The sequence below is a fragment of the Mya arenaria genome, chromosome 11 (assembly GCF_026914265.1).
Source record: "Mya arenaria isolate MELC-2E11 chromosome 11, ASM2691426v1".
In the NCBI taxonomy this organism is placed as follows: domain Eukaryota; kingdom Metazoa; phylum Mollusca; class Bivalvia; order Myida; family Myidae; genus Mya; species Mya arenaria.
Genome location: NC_069132.1, coordinates 27,907,916 through 27,925,026, shown reverse-complemented (window position 1 = coordinate 27,925,026; position 17,111 = coordinate 27,907,916). Strand labels below are relative to the sequence as shown.

The following is a 17,111-nucleotide window of genomic DNA, read 5'->3' as shown; positions in this document are numbered from 1 at the left end:
CGGTCACCTCTTATGAAACTAAACGTTTTCCGGTTTAATATTTTATCTCGGTTACAAATATTTTAAAATGAAAATACGTCATAGTTTCTAATATTCAAATGCAGGGGAAATGCCTATCGACGGTTAATCTGAATATAGGAAGGGGCCGTTTCCGCAGAAATAGCAGTTGCTTTATGGGAAGGGCCATTAAAATACATTTACACATTTGTTATGAAATTGCACACGTGTACATGACTTTTCTTCCGCGTTTCTTGTTTGTGAATTTGTGTGTTTATGTTCTGTGTCTTTGGCGTTTGCCCAGTGCCATTAAACCGGGTTTTTATGTTTCAACTTTTTGCTACTGAGCTTGCTCCTGTAGCTTATTGCATAAATTTTGTCCATGTAGTGTGTATTATATTATTGTTTAATATTGTAAAGATACTTAAAATACATTACCTGTGTAATTGTTGTACATTTTAAATAATGCTTGGACAATTTGATGATGTTCGGTGATTTCGACACACAGCATTTTATACACTATATAGTTATATTTATTTCTAAATGATTCCATGAACACGATTTGATTCCTTAACAATATGATTGCCTACGTGGGTGCTGTTAGCGTGAAAATGTGTTTTTGTTGGATTTTCTTTTGCATATGTGCTTTTATATTTATTTCACATGCACAAAATGTGAGACACGTCTTTCTGGTGGTCAGAAATAAAGATGCTATAAAGACTGATGCAGTAAGGTCAATCTTATATTGGCGCATACTGCCCTATACTGTATGCAGCTTTTATTTTTATATCATTTATAGAATCCCTGTTCACATTAATATATATCCGGAGACTTCGTGGTTACTTTTTCAAATATAATATATAGTCAATGTAAATGTCAAAACATTTAAAGTAGATATATGAAATCATTATATAATTTTGTCATGTCAATATTAATCCACTTAAAACATAGTTCCTGAAACAGTGAGGAAATAGTTCAAATAAGTAAATAACACAACAAAGGCGTTCTATATACGTTAAAAACATTATTAAGATTATATTATTGACTCTTTCATGTGTTCTTTTTCGAATAATTATCACGTTAAATATACACGAAATTGAAAGACTTTTCATGACAAAATTACATAAACAGTTAATTTGTAGACACCGACGCGAGCCGACTTTTACACGTAGTCCGACCGGTTTAACTAACAACGTTTTGTCTAAATAGAAAACAGCTGATTTTAGGAAATGGAAATGGAACAAGCTTGTGAGACATTTAAAGGTCGGCCCAGTTTTCTATCCTAAATTATGATCGGACCTGCTTGAGGCCATCAGAATTATTAATGTCGTTCATCTTTGTCGTGATATTTTTTTTTTACTTTTATGTTATAAAAGGAATGGCAATATTACTATATTATAGTATATTCCATACTTTTTTAGGAGTCTATCATGAACTATTTTAATGCAACGTTTATAAATACGTTGAAACTGTTGTCTATCACAGATTATTTAGCTTGACGAAATAGGCTATTGAGCAAACAGATTTTAGGCTTAAAAGTATCACGTTTATGAAACTGTTGTCCGCATCTCAATAATATGTACCTTTTAATACGAAGTTGTTAGTGTCTATCAAAGAAATATTTTAATTGATATTTATGTATGTCATACAAAAATAACCCTATCATATACCATTTCTTTTATGGACATTTGAAGGTACATATTAACAAAATCAAATGATACATTTTATTTTTTGCATCAAATATGTTCTTTGATAATATAAAGAAAAGTACATTGATCAAACAAGTGTAAGTGAGAAAGAAATAGAATTGGCTTCAATTGCCAATCAATAATTTCTGCTCACAGTCTGCAGTCTATCACAGATCAATGAGCAATTGCAATGACCAACAGTTAACACAAACGCTTCCGTGGGAGGGGGGATGGCACACCCGGCACATGCCCCATCACTAAAGTCTTCAAAGTTTGCATTCTATCTCAAAGGAGTGGAAATTAATAAACTACACCTTTCAAATGCCATCATGTGCAGGCGATGTGAACTCATAAAAACAACAAATTCAAACAGCGCAACTTCCTTTAATTATGTCCTCTTGATGTTTCTTCATCCGTATATAAACAACAGTTTCCACGTCTTCCAACAATTTCCAATACTGGTGAAAATGTATCCATCATCCGTGTGATATATGTTGAAAACAAGAAAAGCATACATGCCATAAAACTGAGAAAAAAGTTATTTTCTCCAGTCTTGTAGCAGAACGCAATCCTTGAACATGTGCAAGATATGCCATGAAGTCAATATCACCACTACTTGAAGGCCACCGATGTGATATGTTCACTTGTATGTCTTTCTGATTTCTTCACAAATTGCTTACGTCTAGCGGACCCTTGGGGGGAGGGGTACGCCCCTTAGGTATGTCCTCTCTTGGGGAGCGGAGTACGCCCCTTAGGTATGCCCTTTCTTGGGGAGCGGAGTACGCCCCTTAGGTATGCCCGTTCTTGGGGAGCGGAGTACGCCCCTTAGGTATGCCCTCTCTAACGTCTATTCCTGAACTCTCCCCTGCTTTTAAGATAAACTTTCATAACCAGTATCACTTATTACCTTATTATTATAATAAAATTCATTAAACTTATCTTGAAGCCATATGATGGCAGATAAACAATGGTTAAAGTTAAATGAACAGTAATGTTCATTTCTATTTTTTTTATTGATAAGATTAATCCCAGTATGAAAGATTCATTTTATATTAGAAAATAAATAAAATATATATGTTTAGGAAAGACAATTAAGAAAACCATGTTTTATGATAGACAATATTTTTTATGTAAATGATAAATAAGAAAAAATATTCTTATTGTCTATCATGAAATATATATTTCTTATTGTCTATCATGAAAAATATTTCTTACTGTCTATCAAAAATTGTTTTTATTATTGCCTATCATGAAATATTTTTCTAACTGTCTATCATAAATATTATTATATTTTATGATAGACAATAAGAATTTTTTTTTTAATATTTCTTATTGTCTATCATGAAAAATATTTCTTACTGTCTATCATGAATTATTTTTATTATTGTCTATCATGAAATATTTTTCTGTCTATCATAAATTTTAATACATATGTTTAAATTAAAATATTTCTTATTGTCTATCATGAATTTTTTTCTTACTGTCTATCAGGAATTATTTTCATTATTATCTATCATGAAATATTTTTCTTACTGTCTATCATAAATTTTAATAAATATATTTTATGATAGACAATACGAAAACAAATTATACATAATTACAGTAAAGCAAAAACCATGATTGACTGTAAGAAACTTACTACTTGTGTTTTCATGTAATTATAGGACAAATAAGAAAAATATAAATAATTCTTATTGTCTATCATAAATTAAAAAACAACAACATATTTTACGATAGATAATAAGAAAAAATCTGGATAAACAGCTAAAGTTCAACATTTCAAGAATAATATTTTACGATAGACAAGAGGAACTGCGTCGATCATGAATGATAGATAATATGACAAATAAGACCACTTTTTTATGCTTCAACTATAAATTTTCATAATTTGTTTTCAAGATAGACACCAAAAATGTGTTTCTCCTTTGTTGACTTTCGTCTATAAACTCGAAGTTAGAGCAATATTAAAACCATTCCAAATCCTTTAGGCGAAGACCATGACAAAAAACGAGTTGTCGTTTCAATTTCATGTGTTCGAATCGCATCCAGAGCCTCCAATAAACTTTTTTGCATGGTCGCCGCCATGTTGTATCACCTACAACGACCAATTTACGGTAGTCGAGCTACTTTACATTACTTTACAGTATATTAATAATTGTGATGCCCAATAAGAGGTCGTATAATAATCTGAGATAGACAATAGCATCGACGACATTTAAACAGTTAATGTCATCTGTCAGCAAAGGATGTCTTCTTGAATTCCTGCTCTGGACAAAAGAAAATGTTAATGGTGAGAAAGAAGCAACGTTGTCAATGTAAAATATGAATATCATCTATTTTCGCGAGTGCGTTTTATCTAGGCTTAAACCTAAATTTGAGTGAAACAGTTTTAGCTTTATTTTGGTGTTAATTAGTTATCTTATGCTATAAAGACCTATCCATTTTTTTATTATTTTTTTTGGAAATGTATATTTATTTTTTTTACATTTGTCAATGTGTCTGTTGATGTTGATTAAGCCAGGTCATATATTTATTGATAAAAGAAAGACATGCCTAGAAATATAAGCAAAAACAATAAGTTTTTTCTCAAATATCTTGAGAAATACTGAATATTTTCGAATGAAATTTCACTGGCCTAATTTAAAATCAGTTTAAGATTTATAATGTATGCTTATTTTAGAACAAATACATGTTACAAACATAATAAGTAAAATCCACTCAGATGACAGTGTAACGTGCTAGCCAATGAAACACCAGCAGATCCCTTCAGGGAAAAGCATGCTCGACCCTGAAGGGGTCCACTGGTCCTTATATGAACTAACTTCACGATTCTCACATAGCCCGGGCTTTGCTAATTTGCATATTACCAACCAAGTTTACATCCGGTATGAACATACTTCCGTTTAATACGGAATATTACTTTCCCCTCCGAGAAGACTCGTCCCGAGTCTTGGTCTGGAAATTCTATGGGTAAGGCAACTCCGTTCTGGCAGTTGTCATCATCCCACCGCTGCCACCATTTGTAACGTGCTAGCCAATAAAACACCAGCAGATCCCTTCAGGGAAAAGCATGCTCGACCCTGAAGGGGTCCACTGGTCTTTATTCTCACATAGCCCGGGCTTTGCTAATTTGCATATTACCAACCAAGTTTACGTCCGGTATGAAGGTACTTCCGTTTTATACGGAATATTTTCATGAACGCACCTCTGCCGCCTACATCGGACCATTACAACAGTGTACTGTACTAATACTTCGCCTACTTTTGAAAAAAAAATGTCTAAAAAAATGTTCCTGATTTTTTTCTTTCTATTTTCAATAAATGAAAACTTTTTTCAGTTTTTCCTTTTGCGTAGCTTCATTTGAACATTTGAATTAAAAAAACAATCTTAAAAGAATTGCTAAACAAGGGATTTATAACATGGGCAAATACTTGATACACACAAAAAATTCATTCTGTATATTTACTGATTATAATTGTAAAGAGTGAATTGCTATTTAATGGTTCCAGCCTATTTGGAGGAGCAAGAAAAGGCGGATAACACTAGCGTGTTGCTTGACGCAATCAGAGAAGACATTCGGGAGGCATTACCAGTTGAGGCCACCACCAGTACTGAAAACATCCTACAACCTATAACTGGAGCTGTATGTCAGAGTTACAGATAAGCTGTTTATTTGCGTAAATATGCAATCAAAATCATAGAAAACGCAATTGTTTTAAAAATTGATGAGTAACAAAATGCATAAGAAAAGCCAGAATACACAATTAATTTTAAAAGGGACGCTTAATGAATTAAAAATGAGAATTGGAAACTCATTTTGTCTAATTCGGTGAACTCGATTCGGTCAATTTATTAAACTCGGTTAAAAATAAATAATGGAAGACCTTTGGGTTTTACTTAAGAGGCTTTCCATCGATTAACGAGTAAATACTATAATAGAAGGATGCAGGCGGAAACTCACGTGTTCATTTATATGCAAGCTTTCCCGCAAATATGTCAAGGAAGATAGGTGGTAATAGGTTTTTCCAACTGGGTCAAAGGTATTAACACATTTTACCACACCATCATCGTCAAAGATAGTTGGTGACATATTGGATACATTAATTACAGAATCAGTGTTGTCATGCAATGTTAAAGGGCAGGCATCACAGGGTCATTAATTTATCAGATTGTTTATGTCATACATAGTTGTTCTAGACATTGTTAGTTTATTCTAAGTGCTAAACGTGTTTGTTTTGAAATTCTAGTTTATTTTGTGATGTGAACTTTACTCTATACAGGAACTTTACACACTAAGTTTCACTCATTTTTAATTATTAAGTTGTTACCAGTTATTGTTTCCAATCACACTAATAAAAGACAATCTTACCCTATTGTATATTATGCCTGAAAATATGTACTGAGTTATAAGCTATGTTAAGCTGTTCTAAGCTGTAAGGCATCTTTGAAGTTCGCTCTGTGGTGCTCTTGTTTTCTGTCATCCTTTCTGACCTGATTTCATACTTTACTAGTTAAAGCACAATTTATTGACACTATAATGTACTTGATACAAATCATCATATTTTGATAGATTTGTTAAATAAATTTGTTTGTCTTTGTTACCGAACAAGGTCTTGCAGAGAGAGCCAGTATCAAATATATTCTAGAGATAATTGTACCATTAAGTAATATGTATGCATATACAGAATGCATCAATTCTTGTACAATGACAATATTTGAACATTTTATGCAGTTGAGATTTCTTTTCAGAAACTCAATATCTTTAAGATAATGTTTTAAATTTGTACAGAACTCTGACTGTGAGGCTGGTACAACAATACATGTGGATGCCTTTCTATACAATGATGATGCTGTCGATGGTTTGGTTGAGCAAGGTCAGATGTCCCGGAACTACTGCGCTAACTGTCTCTCCCGCAATGTGAAACCACTCAGTATGTTCTTTATGTATAAACATGACATTATTTTAGCTCAATTGAGATGATACGGCCTTGATACAAAAAGTCATGTAGCTGATAGATGCATGCATTAGTTTCAATTGATGGCAATATTGTTCCGCCTCCGACCAGCCCTGCCCTAGTGCTGGCAGTAACATTTCCAGGCTTTTGTACTGGTCTTATGACAATATGTTTATGTGGGTTCGATGTGTAGTTTCTGCATGGTTTTCTCTTAGTAAACATAAACCAGAACAAGATGTCAACTTAAGTCAAGACACTTATTTCCAAGTCGTACTTTAACATTTAAATAGTTGCATCATGGTAAGTTATACGGATACACAAGCATAAATATTATATCGTATGAGTATTATCTCCGAGCCCCAGAATCCATTAATAAACCTTAAGGTAAGGGGATTTGTTTTATAGTCAGGATGGTCCAGAATAATATAAAGGTATTTCTCCGGATATTTAGTATAATATATGTTATGGTATAGATCTCATGGTAACCGCTATCTCGCTTACTAAGCGGTTCATGTCCGGTTGATCAGGGAAATGAGGTTTTCGAGGATTGTAAATAGAAGGGTGGTTACAAAATTTTAGGAAGATTGACAAAAAGTCACGGGATTTGTGGGGTTTACATACAAAAAGTAGGGGCTCCGGTGACGTCATCAATAAGATGACATACATCGGAGAAAAGAATTGAGCGCAGCCATTACCAATAACCACTTCGTCAATTCTCGGTTTTAACGGAGAACAAATGGCAAATGGCGCTTGATACGCTTAACTGTAGGTGGGAAAGGCGTGATGATTAAAAGGTTATTTTATCTGTTTGACCGATAACTACGGACTTATCCTGAAGTAGGAAATACTGTACTAAGTTCTACGATATTTAGAACTAACTGATAACCTTTGTAAACTGGCTAAAGGGGATTTTAGCTATATGGAGAATATTGGATATGGGCCGGTGAAGATGGTTATTTTTAGACCCAAATATAAACATAGGACATTTGTACATGTATAAAACGATTTGATTATGACAACATGACAAGCGCTGCCTAACATTATTGCTTGCTTTTAGAATGTGTAAATCACCCCACCTTTTTAATGTTATAGACTTTTTAGCTTGACTATTCGAAGAATATGGAGAGCTATACTACCCACCCAAGCGTCGGCGTTGGCGTCACACCTTGGTTAAGGTTTTGCATGCAAGCACAAATAGGTTAATATCTCAGCAACTACTTGAGGTATTGCATTGAGACTTTATACAGTGGTACTCAACCATCCAACCTACTTAATTAACCAGAGTAAGTCTCTGTGACAGCTCTTGTTGTTTGAGATTTGATTTGGATAGATTTGATTATGCTGCCATGTTTGTTTATTAACTTTAAGTAATATCACCCTGGTATTTGTCAACTGAGATAGGGATTGACAGCTGGGGTTGATAAATTGATACAGTTTATTGAGTATACATGCTGTTATGATAATGTTAATTTATTTCGAAGTCCAGTATCCGTCTTGGTCTATATTTCAGCGTTCATAACCCACTCTGCCTCAGTGCCCCAGATCAAGTACATGTTCCAGTTTCTGTTGTCTGACTTGCGTGGGAAGACTGTCGTAGACGTTGGCTCCAGGACGGGAGCTGTTCTCTATGGGGTGATGACAGTTATAATAGTTACACACACACTTACACATGTAAACCTTGTTACTGTATTGCTTTAATAGAAGATGAGAAAAACCTTGAAGTTTTAGAATTTTATTCTTTTGTGTACTTAGGTTGGATAAAAGTATTGCTACTATCATATTATGAAAAAATAGCTCACCATTTTAAACAGATAAAATATTTGTTTATTATTTTGATGATTTTTATTCTGGTCCAATTGAAACCTAAAATTGTGAAATGGGTAGTCAGAGTATTCATCATAATCCTTTGAAATTGTTGTATTTCAGGCTTTCCTGTACAGTGAAGCACAGTGCATTTATGGCATAGAAATAGACACTACGTTTTGTCAGCTGCAACAGGGAATTGTAGAAAAATATAACATGATGGAGCGAGTAAAGGTACATGATATAGTTAAATACAATACAGATATTGACTGATGACGAAGTGTGTATAGCGAAAACTAGGTTAGTGCTGTGGATGGAAAAAGTCGATCTGACAAGGCACAGGAATTTATTGAGTGAACCAAATTCCTTAGCCGAGCCAGGTAAAACTTATCCATCCATTGCACTAGTATTTTGTTTATTCTGTCATATTTTAATAAAAAAAATGAGAAATTACCTAAAATGCTAATGGTAGAGTAATCATTAATTTTTTCAGCGTTAACTGATCGTGATTATGCAACAACTTCTTTACAAACATTCCTGTAATGGCTTTTTCTTAAAACAGTTTTAATACTGAAATGAGTAATAAAATATTGTGGAAACAAAACTAGAAATGTGTCCATAGGACACGGATGCCCCCACTTCGATTTTTTGTCACAGAAAATAAGCCATAATGATTATTCAGGATAATCTGAGGGCCCTAACTCCTAAATGATTAAAGCGATTTCCATGGCTATCGAACTTGATCAAGATATTATGGTCACAAACATGTGTTAAAAGTTTGGTGAGGATTGGACAAACAGTTTTCAAGAATTAGATCGGAAACAATCTTCGGGACGTATTTTTCAAGTCTTTTTTTGCAAATAAAGGGCCGTAACTCCTAAATGACAAAAGCGATTTCCATGGCTATCGAACTTGATCAAGATATTATGGTCACAAACATGTGTTTAAAGTTTGGTGAGGATTGGACAAACGGTTTTCAAGAATTAGATCGGAAACAATCTTCGGGAATTTTTGGCAAAAAAGGGCCGTAACTCCAAAATGACTAAAGCGATTTCCATGACTATCGAACTTGATCAAGATATTATGGTCACAAACATGTGTTTAAAGTTTGGTGAGGATTGGACAAACGTTTTTCAAGAATTAGATCGGAAACAATCTTCGGGACGTACGTACGTACGTACGTACGGACAAGGGCAACCCTATATGCCGCCACTTTGTGGGGGCATAACTATGATATACAGAGTAGGTCAAGTTTATTATTGAATATTCTTAATGTATAATCATACATTAAAAAGTAATCTGTTTTCACGGTCACAAAATCATCTGACTGAAGATAAACATCACATCACACCAAGCTAATAAAGCAAAATTTACACGGCACCTTGTTATTGGATCAATTTGTATGCAAGTGACAGGAGAAATCCCATTTGATAGAATGTGATATTCACCAAGATAGAGTCACTTTCTTTAGTTTGTCATGTGACACCAATGCAATGAGTGGAAATGTGCCTTGAGGAAGCAATATATTTTGTTATTTTATTTTGTGGGTTGATGCTGTAAGATTACAAACAACATATGTTCCTACAGTAGTAATGTACCTTCTGGGTTGGTCCCCATGATATGTTGTGGCATTCAAACCACAATAGGTCATAGTTCATTACATTTTAGTGATTTTTTTGAACAAATGGTGAAAATGTCTTAAAAACAAGTTTGGGGTATTGTAACCTTAATGTAAATGTGTAAGTGAACAAAAGCTTGAACATAATGATCAAAATATTCACCTGTATCTTAGTGCACATGTTGCATGAGGCAATGGGCATGTGTTGTAAGGCCAGTAACTCTGCCAATTATAATGTTGAGTTATTCCCCTATTGGAACTGAAAAAAGACTGTGTTGGCATTAGCTTGCAGTGCTCTTTGCCTGGAGATGGATACTTGTACTTTTCGCATCCTGATTCATACTTTTATGATATTCCCTTAGGTGCTGCACAGCGATGTACTTAACCAAAGGGACCTTTTACAAACGGGCAAGTATTCTCACCTAGTGTTCAGTGGTCAAAATCAGCACAAGCCAGTTGCTACGGTACAATGTTTGTTAGGTTGCTTGAAATACAAATGTTGCATACAATGTATATATGTTGAGTTTTTTTATAAATTATTGAACCAAGTATTAATGTCAGAACTCAGGCTTGTTGATCAAAATATATTTTAATGAATACTGAGTGTGTCTATTTGCACGAAGCAATGTTTTGTATTTATGTTAAGCTGCCGTAATAAGAAACTATAAACGCATTATTATTTGATGTAATTTGATGTCTTTTTGAACACTGCATATATCCCTCAATGCAATGTACCATGTTTGGATGTATGTAGATTAATGGGAACTAGCATAGTAGATATTTTTTTGAAGCCTAAGCCTTGGTTAACACACTTTTTGCATACACTTTCAAAGATCTTTAGTTGAACGGCAATGTTTGAATGACACTTAAAATCAATGCATGCAGATGAAATCCCTTGTTATGTGAAAGGTTAGATTTATTTTAGGTCACAATGATGAACAAGTAAGATAAGCTCTGAAGAAATTTTATTAAGACAGTCATATGTATAGACAGTTTAAAATCTGCTCTATAGAAAATTATACACATTCGATTAATTTTAAACCACAGTCTTTTCCTGTGTGATAGCAAGTACTGATGATCAACTATTGTTTTACAGCTGATGTACTGATCCTCAACAATGTGTTTGAATTCTTCATGCCTGCGGAGCTGCAAAAGAGGTTAGATACATGTATATGTGCAGAATGTATACAAATAAAGTTTTAAAAAGCATTCATGTCTTTGTTACTGTACAAGGTTATCATAATTGTTATCATGGAACTGAAGTTACAAAACTCATTTGTCCCATTTATATTGGCCTTAGCCCAAACAGATATCAGTCCATAATTTTTCGGCATGAAAACAACTTGCCTCATTTGTCTACTTTGGTCATGGCTGTCCACGTTGTCATTGTTGACTCATTTTCATGTCTGCTCTCTTACTTTATAAACTTTTTTGGCCCATTACCTTGAGCATTTCTTATACATTTTTACCAAGCTTTACTTCAATGTTTATGAGTGTAATATCGCTACTGAAGTAGAGCAAAAGTCAGATTGCATTATTATCTTGAGTTATGGCCCTTTTTTGTCAAAAAGTTACCAATTTCACTTTTTTCAGTCTCTAACTTGAGCATTTCTTATCCATTCTTAAAAAAAATGGTTTTATCGTTTGTTGTCCCATTTTAAATACAATGGTTATAATGTTTAGCATTTGTTATCTCATCTTTTTTTCAATTGGCAATGGTTTAGGGCATGACTTCTTGGACAAGATTGAAAAGCAGCCATATCACTCTATTCATTCTGGAGTTATGGCCCTTAGACTGTCAAAATTTGACCAACTTCAAATGTTTTACTTATAAATTTCCCATGCTCCTCTCAAAAGTATGTGAGAAATTAATGCTATCATTGAATTTAAGTGAAAGTATACTAGTTTTGGCCCATATTTAAACAATATATCACATATATATGTGAAAATATCTGCAATCACTATGGCTCATAATATTGATACTTAATTTGATTTGACAATGATAGGCACTCCTAACAGGTGTTGTAACCAGTATGCAGAATTCTAGTTACATGATTAATTTTTAGCATGTGAGATCACCTCTTTAAGTCCATTTTCAGCCCATTTTTAGTTAGTTTTACCAGAAGGATTAAAAGTGAACATACCATAGGTTGTGAAATCTGCCTTAGATGGGAACTAAACCTGTCCCCTTCAATGTGAGCAGCCAACACTAGGTTTAAAAAATATGAAACGCTATAATATCATGAAGTATTATTTTTCATTGCTTGCAAAAGGTTACTTTCTTTTGAACCTGAGGTCATGGGCAATATGGACTTCATAATTAGTACTCCACATATCATCCAACTAACATAATGTAAATACCAAAATTGCATGCCTATCTAAGCAAGTACCAATAGCAAATTACAAACTTTGTTATTGTCACATACCACTGCATAACAGTTCAACTCTGAAAGCTTAATTATAAAACACTGAAGCAATGCACCCAATCTGTTCATAATGCTTTCCAGGATATGGCAGTTCCTGTATGAGACTGTGAGGAAGAAGGGAACCGTGCTCATAACTGTGCCTAGCATTGAGGAGACACTTAGTAATGTTGATGTGAGTATGCATTTACCGTCATGTAGTTATTGATGTGAGTATACATGTAGTTATTGAGGTGAGTATGCATTAACATACATGTAGTTATGTTGACGTGAGTATGCATTCACATACATGTAGTAATAGACGTGAGTATGCATTCACATACATGTAGCTATAGACGTGGGTATGCATTCACATACATGTAGTTATTGATGTGCGTATGCATTCACATACTTGTAGTTTTAGATGTGAGTATGCATTCACATACATGTAGTTAAAGATGTGGGTATGCATTCACATACATGTAGCTATAGACGTGGGTATGCATTCACATACATGTAGTTATTGATGTGCGTATGCATTCACATACATTTAGTTTTAGATGTGAGTATGCATTCACATACATGGAGTTATAGATGTGAGTATGCATTCACATATATGTAGTTATTGACGTGAGTATGCATTCACATACATGTACGAGTAGTTATAGACGTGAGTATGCATTCACATACATGTAGTTATAGACGTGAGTATGCATTCACATACATGTAGTTATAGACGTGAGTATGCATTAACATACCTGTAGTTATTGATTTGAGTATGCATTCACATACATGTAGTAATAGATGTGAGTATGCATTCACATACATGTAGTTATAGATGTGAGTATGCATTCACATACATTTAGTTATAGATGTGAGTATGCATTTACATACATGTATTTATAGATGTGAGTATGCATTTACATACATGTAGATATAGATGTGAGTATGCATTTACATACATGTAGTTAAAGACGTGAGTATGCATTCACATACATTTAGTTATAGATGTGAGTATGCATTTACATACATGTATTTATAGATGTGAGTATGCATTTACATACATGCAGATATAGATGCGAGTATACATTCACATACATGTAGTAATAGACTGAGTATGCATTCACATACATGTAGCTATAGATGTGAGTATGCATTCACATACATGTAGCTATAGACGTGGGTATGCATTCACATACATGTAGCTATAGACGTGAGTATGCATTCACATACATGTAGTTATTGACGTGTGTATACATTCACATACATGTAGTTATAGATGTGAGTATGCATTCACATACATGTAGTTATAGATATGAGTATGCATTCACATACATGTAGATATAGATGTGAGTATGCATTCACATACATGTAGTAATAGACGTGAGTATGCATTCACATACATGTAGCTATAGATGTGAGTATGCATTCACATACATGAAGCTATAGATGTGAGTGTGCATTCACATACATGTAGCTATAGACGTGAGTGTGCATTCACATACATGTAGCTATTGACATGAGTATGCATTCACATACATGTAGTTATAGATGTGAGTATGCATTCAAATACATGTAGCTATAGACGTGAGTATGCATTCACATACATGTAGTTATTGACGTGCGTATGCATTCACATACATGTAGTTATAGATGTGAGTATGCATTCACATACATGTAGTTATAGATGTGAGTATGCATTCACATACATGTAGTTATAGATGTGAGTATGCATTCACATACATGTAGTTATAAATGTGAGTATGCATTCATATACATGTAGCTATAGACGTGAGTGTGCATTCACATACATGTAGATATTGACGTGAGTATGCATTCACATTCATGTAGTTATAGATGTGAGTATGCATTCACATACTTGTAGTTATAGATGTGAGTATGCATTCACATACATGTAGCTATAGATGTGAGTATGCATTCACATACATGTAGATATAGATGTGAGTATGCATTCACATACATGTAGTTATAGATGTGAGTATGCATTCACATACATGTAGCTATAGACGTGAGTATGCATTCACATACATATGGTTATTGACGTGCATATGCATTCACATAGTAGTTATAGATGTGAGTATGCATTCGCATACATGTAGTTATAGATGTGAGTATGCATTCACATACATGTAGATATAGATGTGAGTATGCATTCACATACATGTAGCTATAGACTTGAGTATGCATTTACATACATGTAGTTATAGATGTGAGTATGCATTCGCATACATGTAGTTATAGATGTGAGTATGCATTTACATACATGTAGCTATAGACTTGAGTTTGCATTTACATACATGTAGTTATAGATGTGAGTATGCATTTGCATACATGTAGTTATAGATGTGAGTATGCATTTACATACATGTAGCTATAGACTTGAGTATGCATTTACATACATGTAGTTATAGATGTGAGTATGCATTCACATACATTTAGTTATAGATGCGAGTATGCATTCACATACATGTAGTTTTAGGTGCGAGTATGCATTCACATACATTTAGTTATAGATGTGAGTATGCATTCACATACATGTAGTTATAGATGTGAGTATGCATTCACATACATTTAGTTATAGATGCGAGTATGCATTCACATACATTTAGTTATAGATGTGAGTATGCATTCACATACATGTAGTAATAGACGTGAGTATGCATTTACATACATTTAGTTATAGATGTGAGTATGCATTCACATACATTTAGTTATAGACGTGAGTATGCATTCACATACATGTAGTAATAGACGTGAGTATGCATTTACATACATTTAGTTATAGATGCGAGTATGCATTCACATACATTTAGTTATAGACGTGAGTATGCATTCACATACATGTAGTAATAGACGTGAGTATGCATTTACATACATGTAGTTATAGATGTGAGTATGCATTCACATACATGTAGCTATAGACTTGAGTATGCATTCACATACATTTAGTTATAGATGTGAGTATGCATTCACATACATGTAGTAATAGACGTGAGTATGCATTTACATACATTTAGTTATAGATGCGAGTATGCATTCACATACATTTAGTTATAGACGTGAGTATGCATTCACATACATTTAGTTATAGATGCGAGTATGCATTCACATACATTTAGTTATAGATGCGAGTATGCATTCACATACATGTAGTTTTAGATGCGAGTATGCATTCACATACATGTAGTTATTGATGTGAGTATGCATTCACATACATGTAGATATAAATGTGAGTATGCATTCACATACATGTAGTTATTGATGTGAATATGCATTCACATACATGTAGTTATGCTGACATGAGTATGCATTTACATACAGGTAGTTATTGAAATTGAGTATACATTCAAATACATGAAGTAATGTTGAAGTGAGTATTTTAGAAATGTTGATATGAGTTTGCATTGACTTGCATGTAGAAATGTTGTCATTTGTATGCATTCACCTACAACTAGTTATGTTGACTTGAGTTAACATGTAGTGAAGTAAGTATGCATTCCTGTAGTAATGTTGATGTGAGTATCCGTTGATTTACATGTAGTAATGTTAAAATGAGTGTACATTGACGGATATAAAGTAATGCTGTCATATGCATGCATGGAGTTACATGATTTGAAAAATCATTTCCTTAAAATAAAGTGATCAAGAATATTTAATAATCATAACATCTTGCATGTTTATTAAATTGTTTAGAACAGAAATTCATTATTAATGTTTACATTTCTTGGTTAATTAATAATTCTAATTGTAATGTGTAACTGTAAAATTGAAAATGCTTGCCCAAGTTCATTGTGGTATTTAGGGTATAAAGGCTGTATTTTGGTAATAAACTAAGTTATGAAATAAACCATGCCAAGATATCTAATCCAACATTATGACTTCCTATGGATTTTTTCTACTCATTAATATATTACCTGCTTTCTATTTATCATAGATTTCACTGGATCTTCTGTCCTGGCTGTCACCTGTGGATACAGACACTGCCAGGAAGCAAGCAGTTATACGATATTTCTCAGATGAGGAGTCATCAGATTTAGATGAGATTTTTATGTATAAAGTGATATAACAATAAATATTTTATTCAAAAACTTGATCCCATTCATTATCTGTCCAAACTACGACTTACTCATGATTGTATTTGGTTGTGGTTCCCGCTGTTAAAACTTTGAAGGTATTTGTTAGAAAACAGCCTTAACATTGTTTCTTCCTCCGTTTACAAAAGATCGGAAACTTGTAATGGCTTAAATATGACAGATCACGGTTATTAAATATTAACTGCATTACATTTGTGCAGCAAAAGTGATGTCTTTTAATATATTATTTCTAAATAATGAGATTTCCTTGTACACTGATATTACTTCTTCATTGTCTGCCAGTAATATTGTCCTTTTCATATATTTTGTATGGTCAGTGAGTATGCAGACAAAGTTCGGATTGAGGAACAGTCTTATTTAAGAATATGAATTAAACCATGTGTCAAGCTGATGGTTAATCCTTTTGAAAAACTTTGTCTTAAAATAGCTAGAGAATAAATAATTTCACAGGAAAGTGGCACTTTTTATTACAGAACACTCCTTCATATGGATTAATTAAGTAAAAAGTCAAGGTGACAGTCAACAGTTTTGTG

The 17,111-nt window shown here is 33.5% G+C and overlaps 1 protein-coding gene across 3 annotated transcripts; it reads left to right on the top strand.

Moving 5' to 3' along the window:
- The first annotated feature begins 1,162 nt into the window (after positions 1-1,162).
- On the top strand, positions 1,163-16,566 carry LOC128209180 (uncharacterized). 3 transcript variants are annotated; one of them, XM_052913098.1, is made up of 10 exons: positions 1,163-1,259; positions 3,906-3,975; positions 5,195-5,328; positions 6,475-6,616; positions 8,151-8,311; positions 8,567-8,677; positions 10,424-10,469; positions 11,158-11,218; positions 12,569-12,659; positions 16,419-16,566. In XM_052913098.1, the coding sequence occupies exons 1-10, from the start codon at positions 1,227-1,229 to the stop codon at positions 16,548-16,550; spliced, it is 981 nt and encodes a 326-aa protein (XP_052769058.1). In that variant the 5' UTR covers positions 1,163-1,226; the 3' UTR covers positions 16,551-16,566. The 3 variants fall into 3 exon arrangements, with proteins under 3 accessions (XP_052769058.1, XP_052769059.1, XP_052769060.1); XM_052913099.1 differs by having other exon boundaries at positions 1,170-1,259; positions 8,151-8,272; XM_052913100.1 differs by lacking the exon at positions 3,906-3,975 and having other exon boundaries at positions 1,214-1,260.
- The last annotated feature ends 545 nt before the right edge of the window (positions 16,567-17,111 follow it).

Bases quoted from the DNA above. Each gene is read 5' to 3' on its own strand.
- LOC128209180 (XM_052913098.1), top strand. From the start codon at position 1,227: ATGGAAATGGAACAAGCTTGTGAGACATTTAAA. The intron at 8,312-8,566 runs GTAAACCTTGTT...GTTGTATTTCAG, and splicing joins TTACACACACACTTACACAT to GCTTTCCTGTACAGTGAAGC. The intron at 10,470-11,157 runs GCAAGTATTCTC...ATTGTTTTACAG, and splicing joins AAGGGACCTTTTACAAACGG to CTGATGTACTGATCCTCAAC.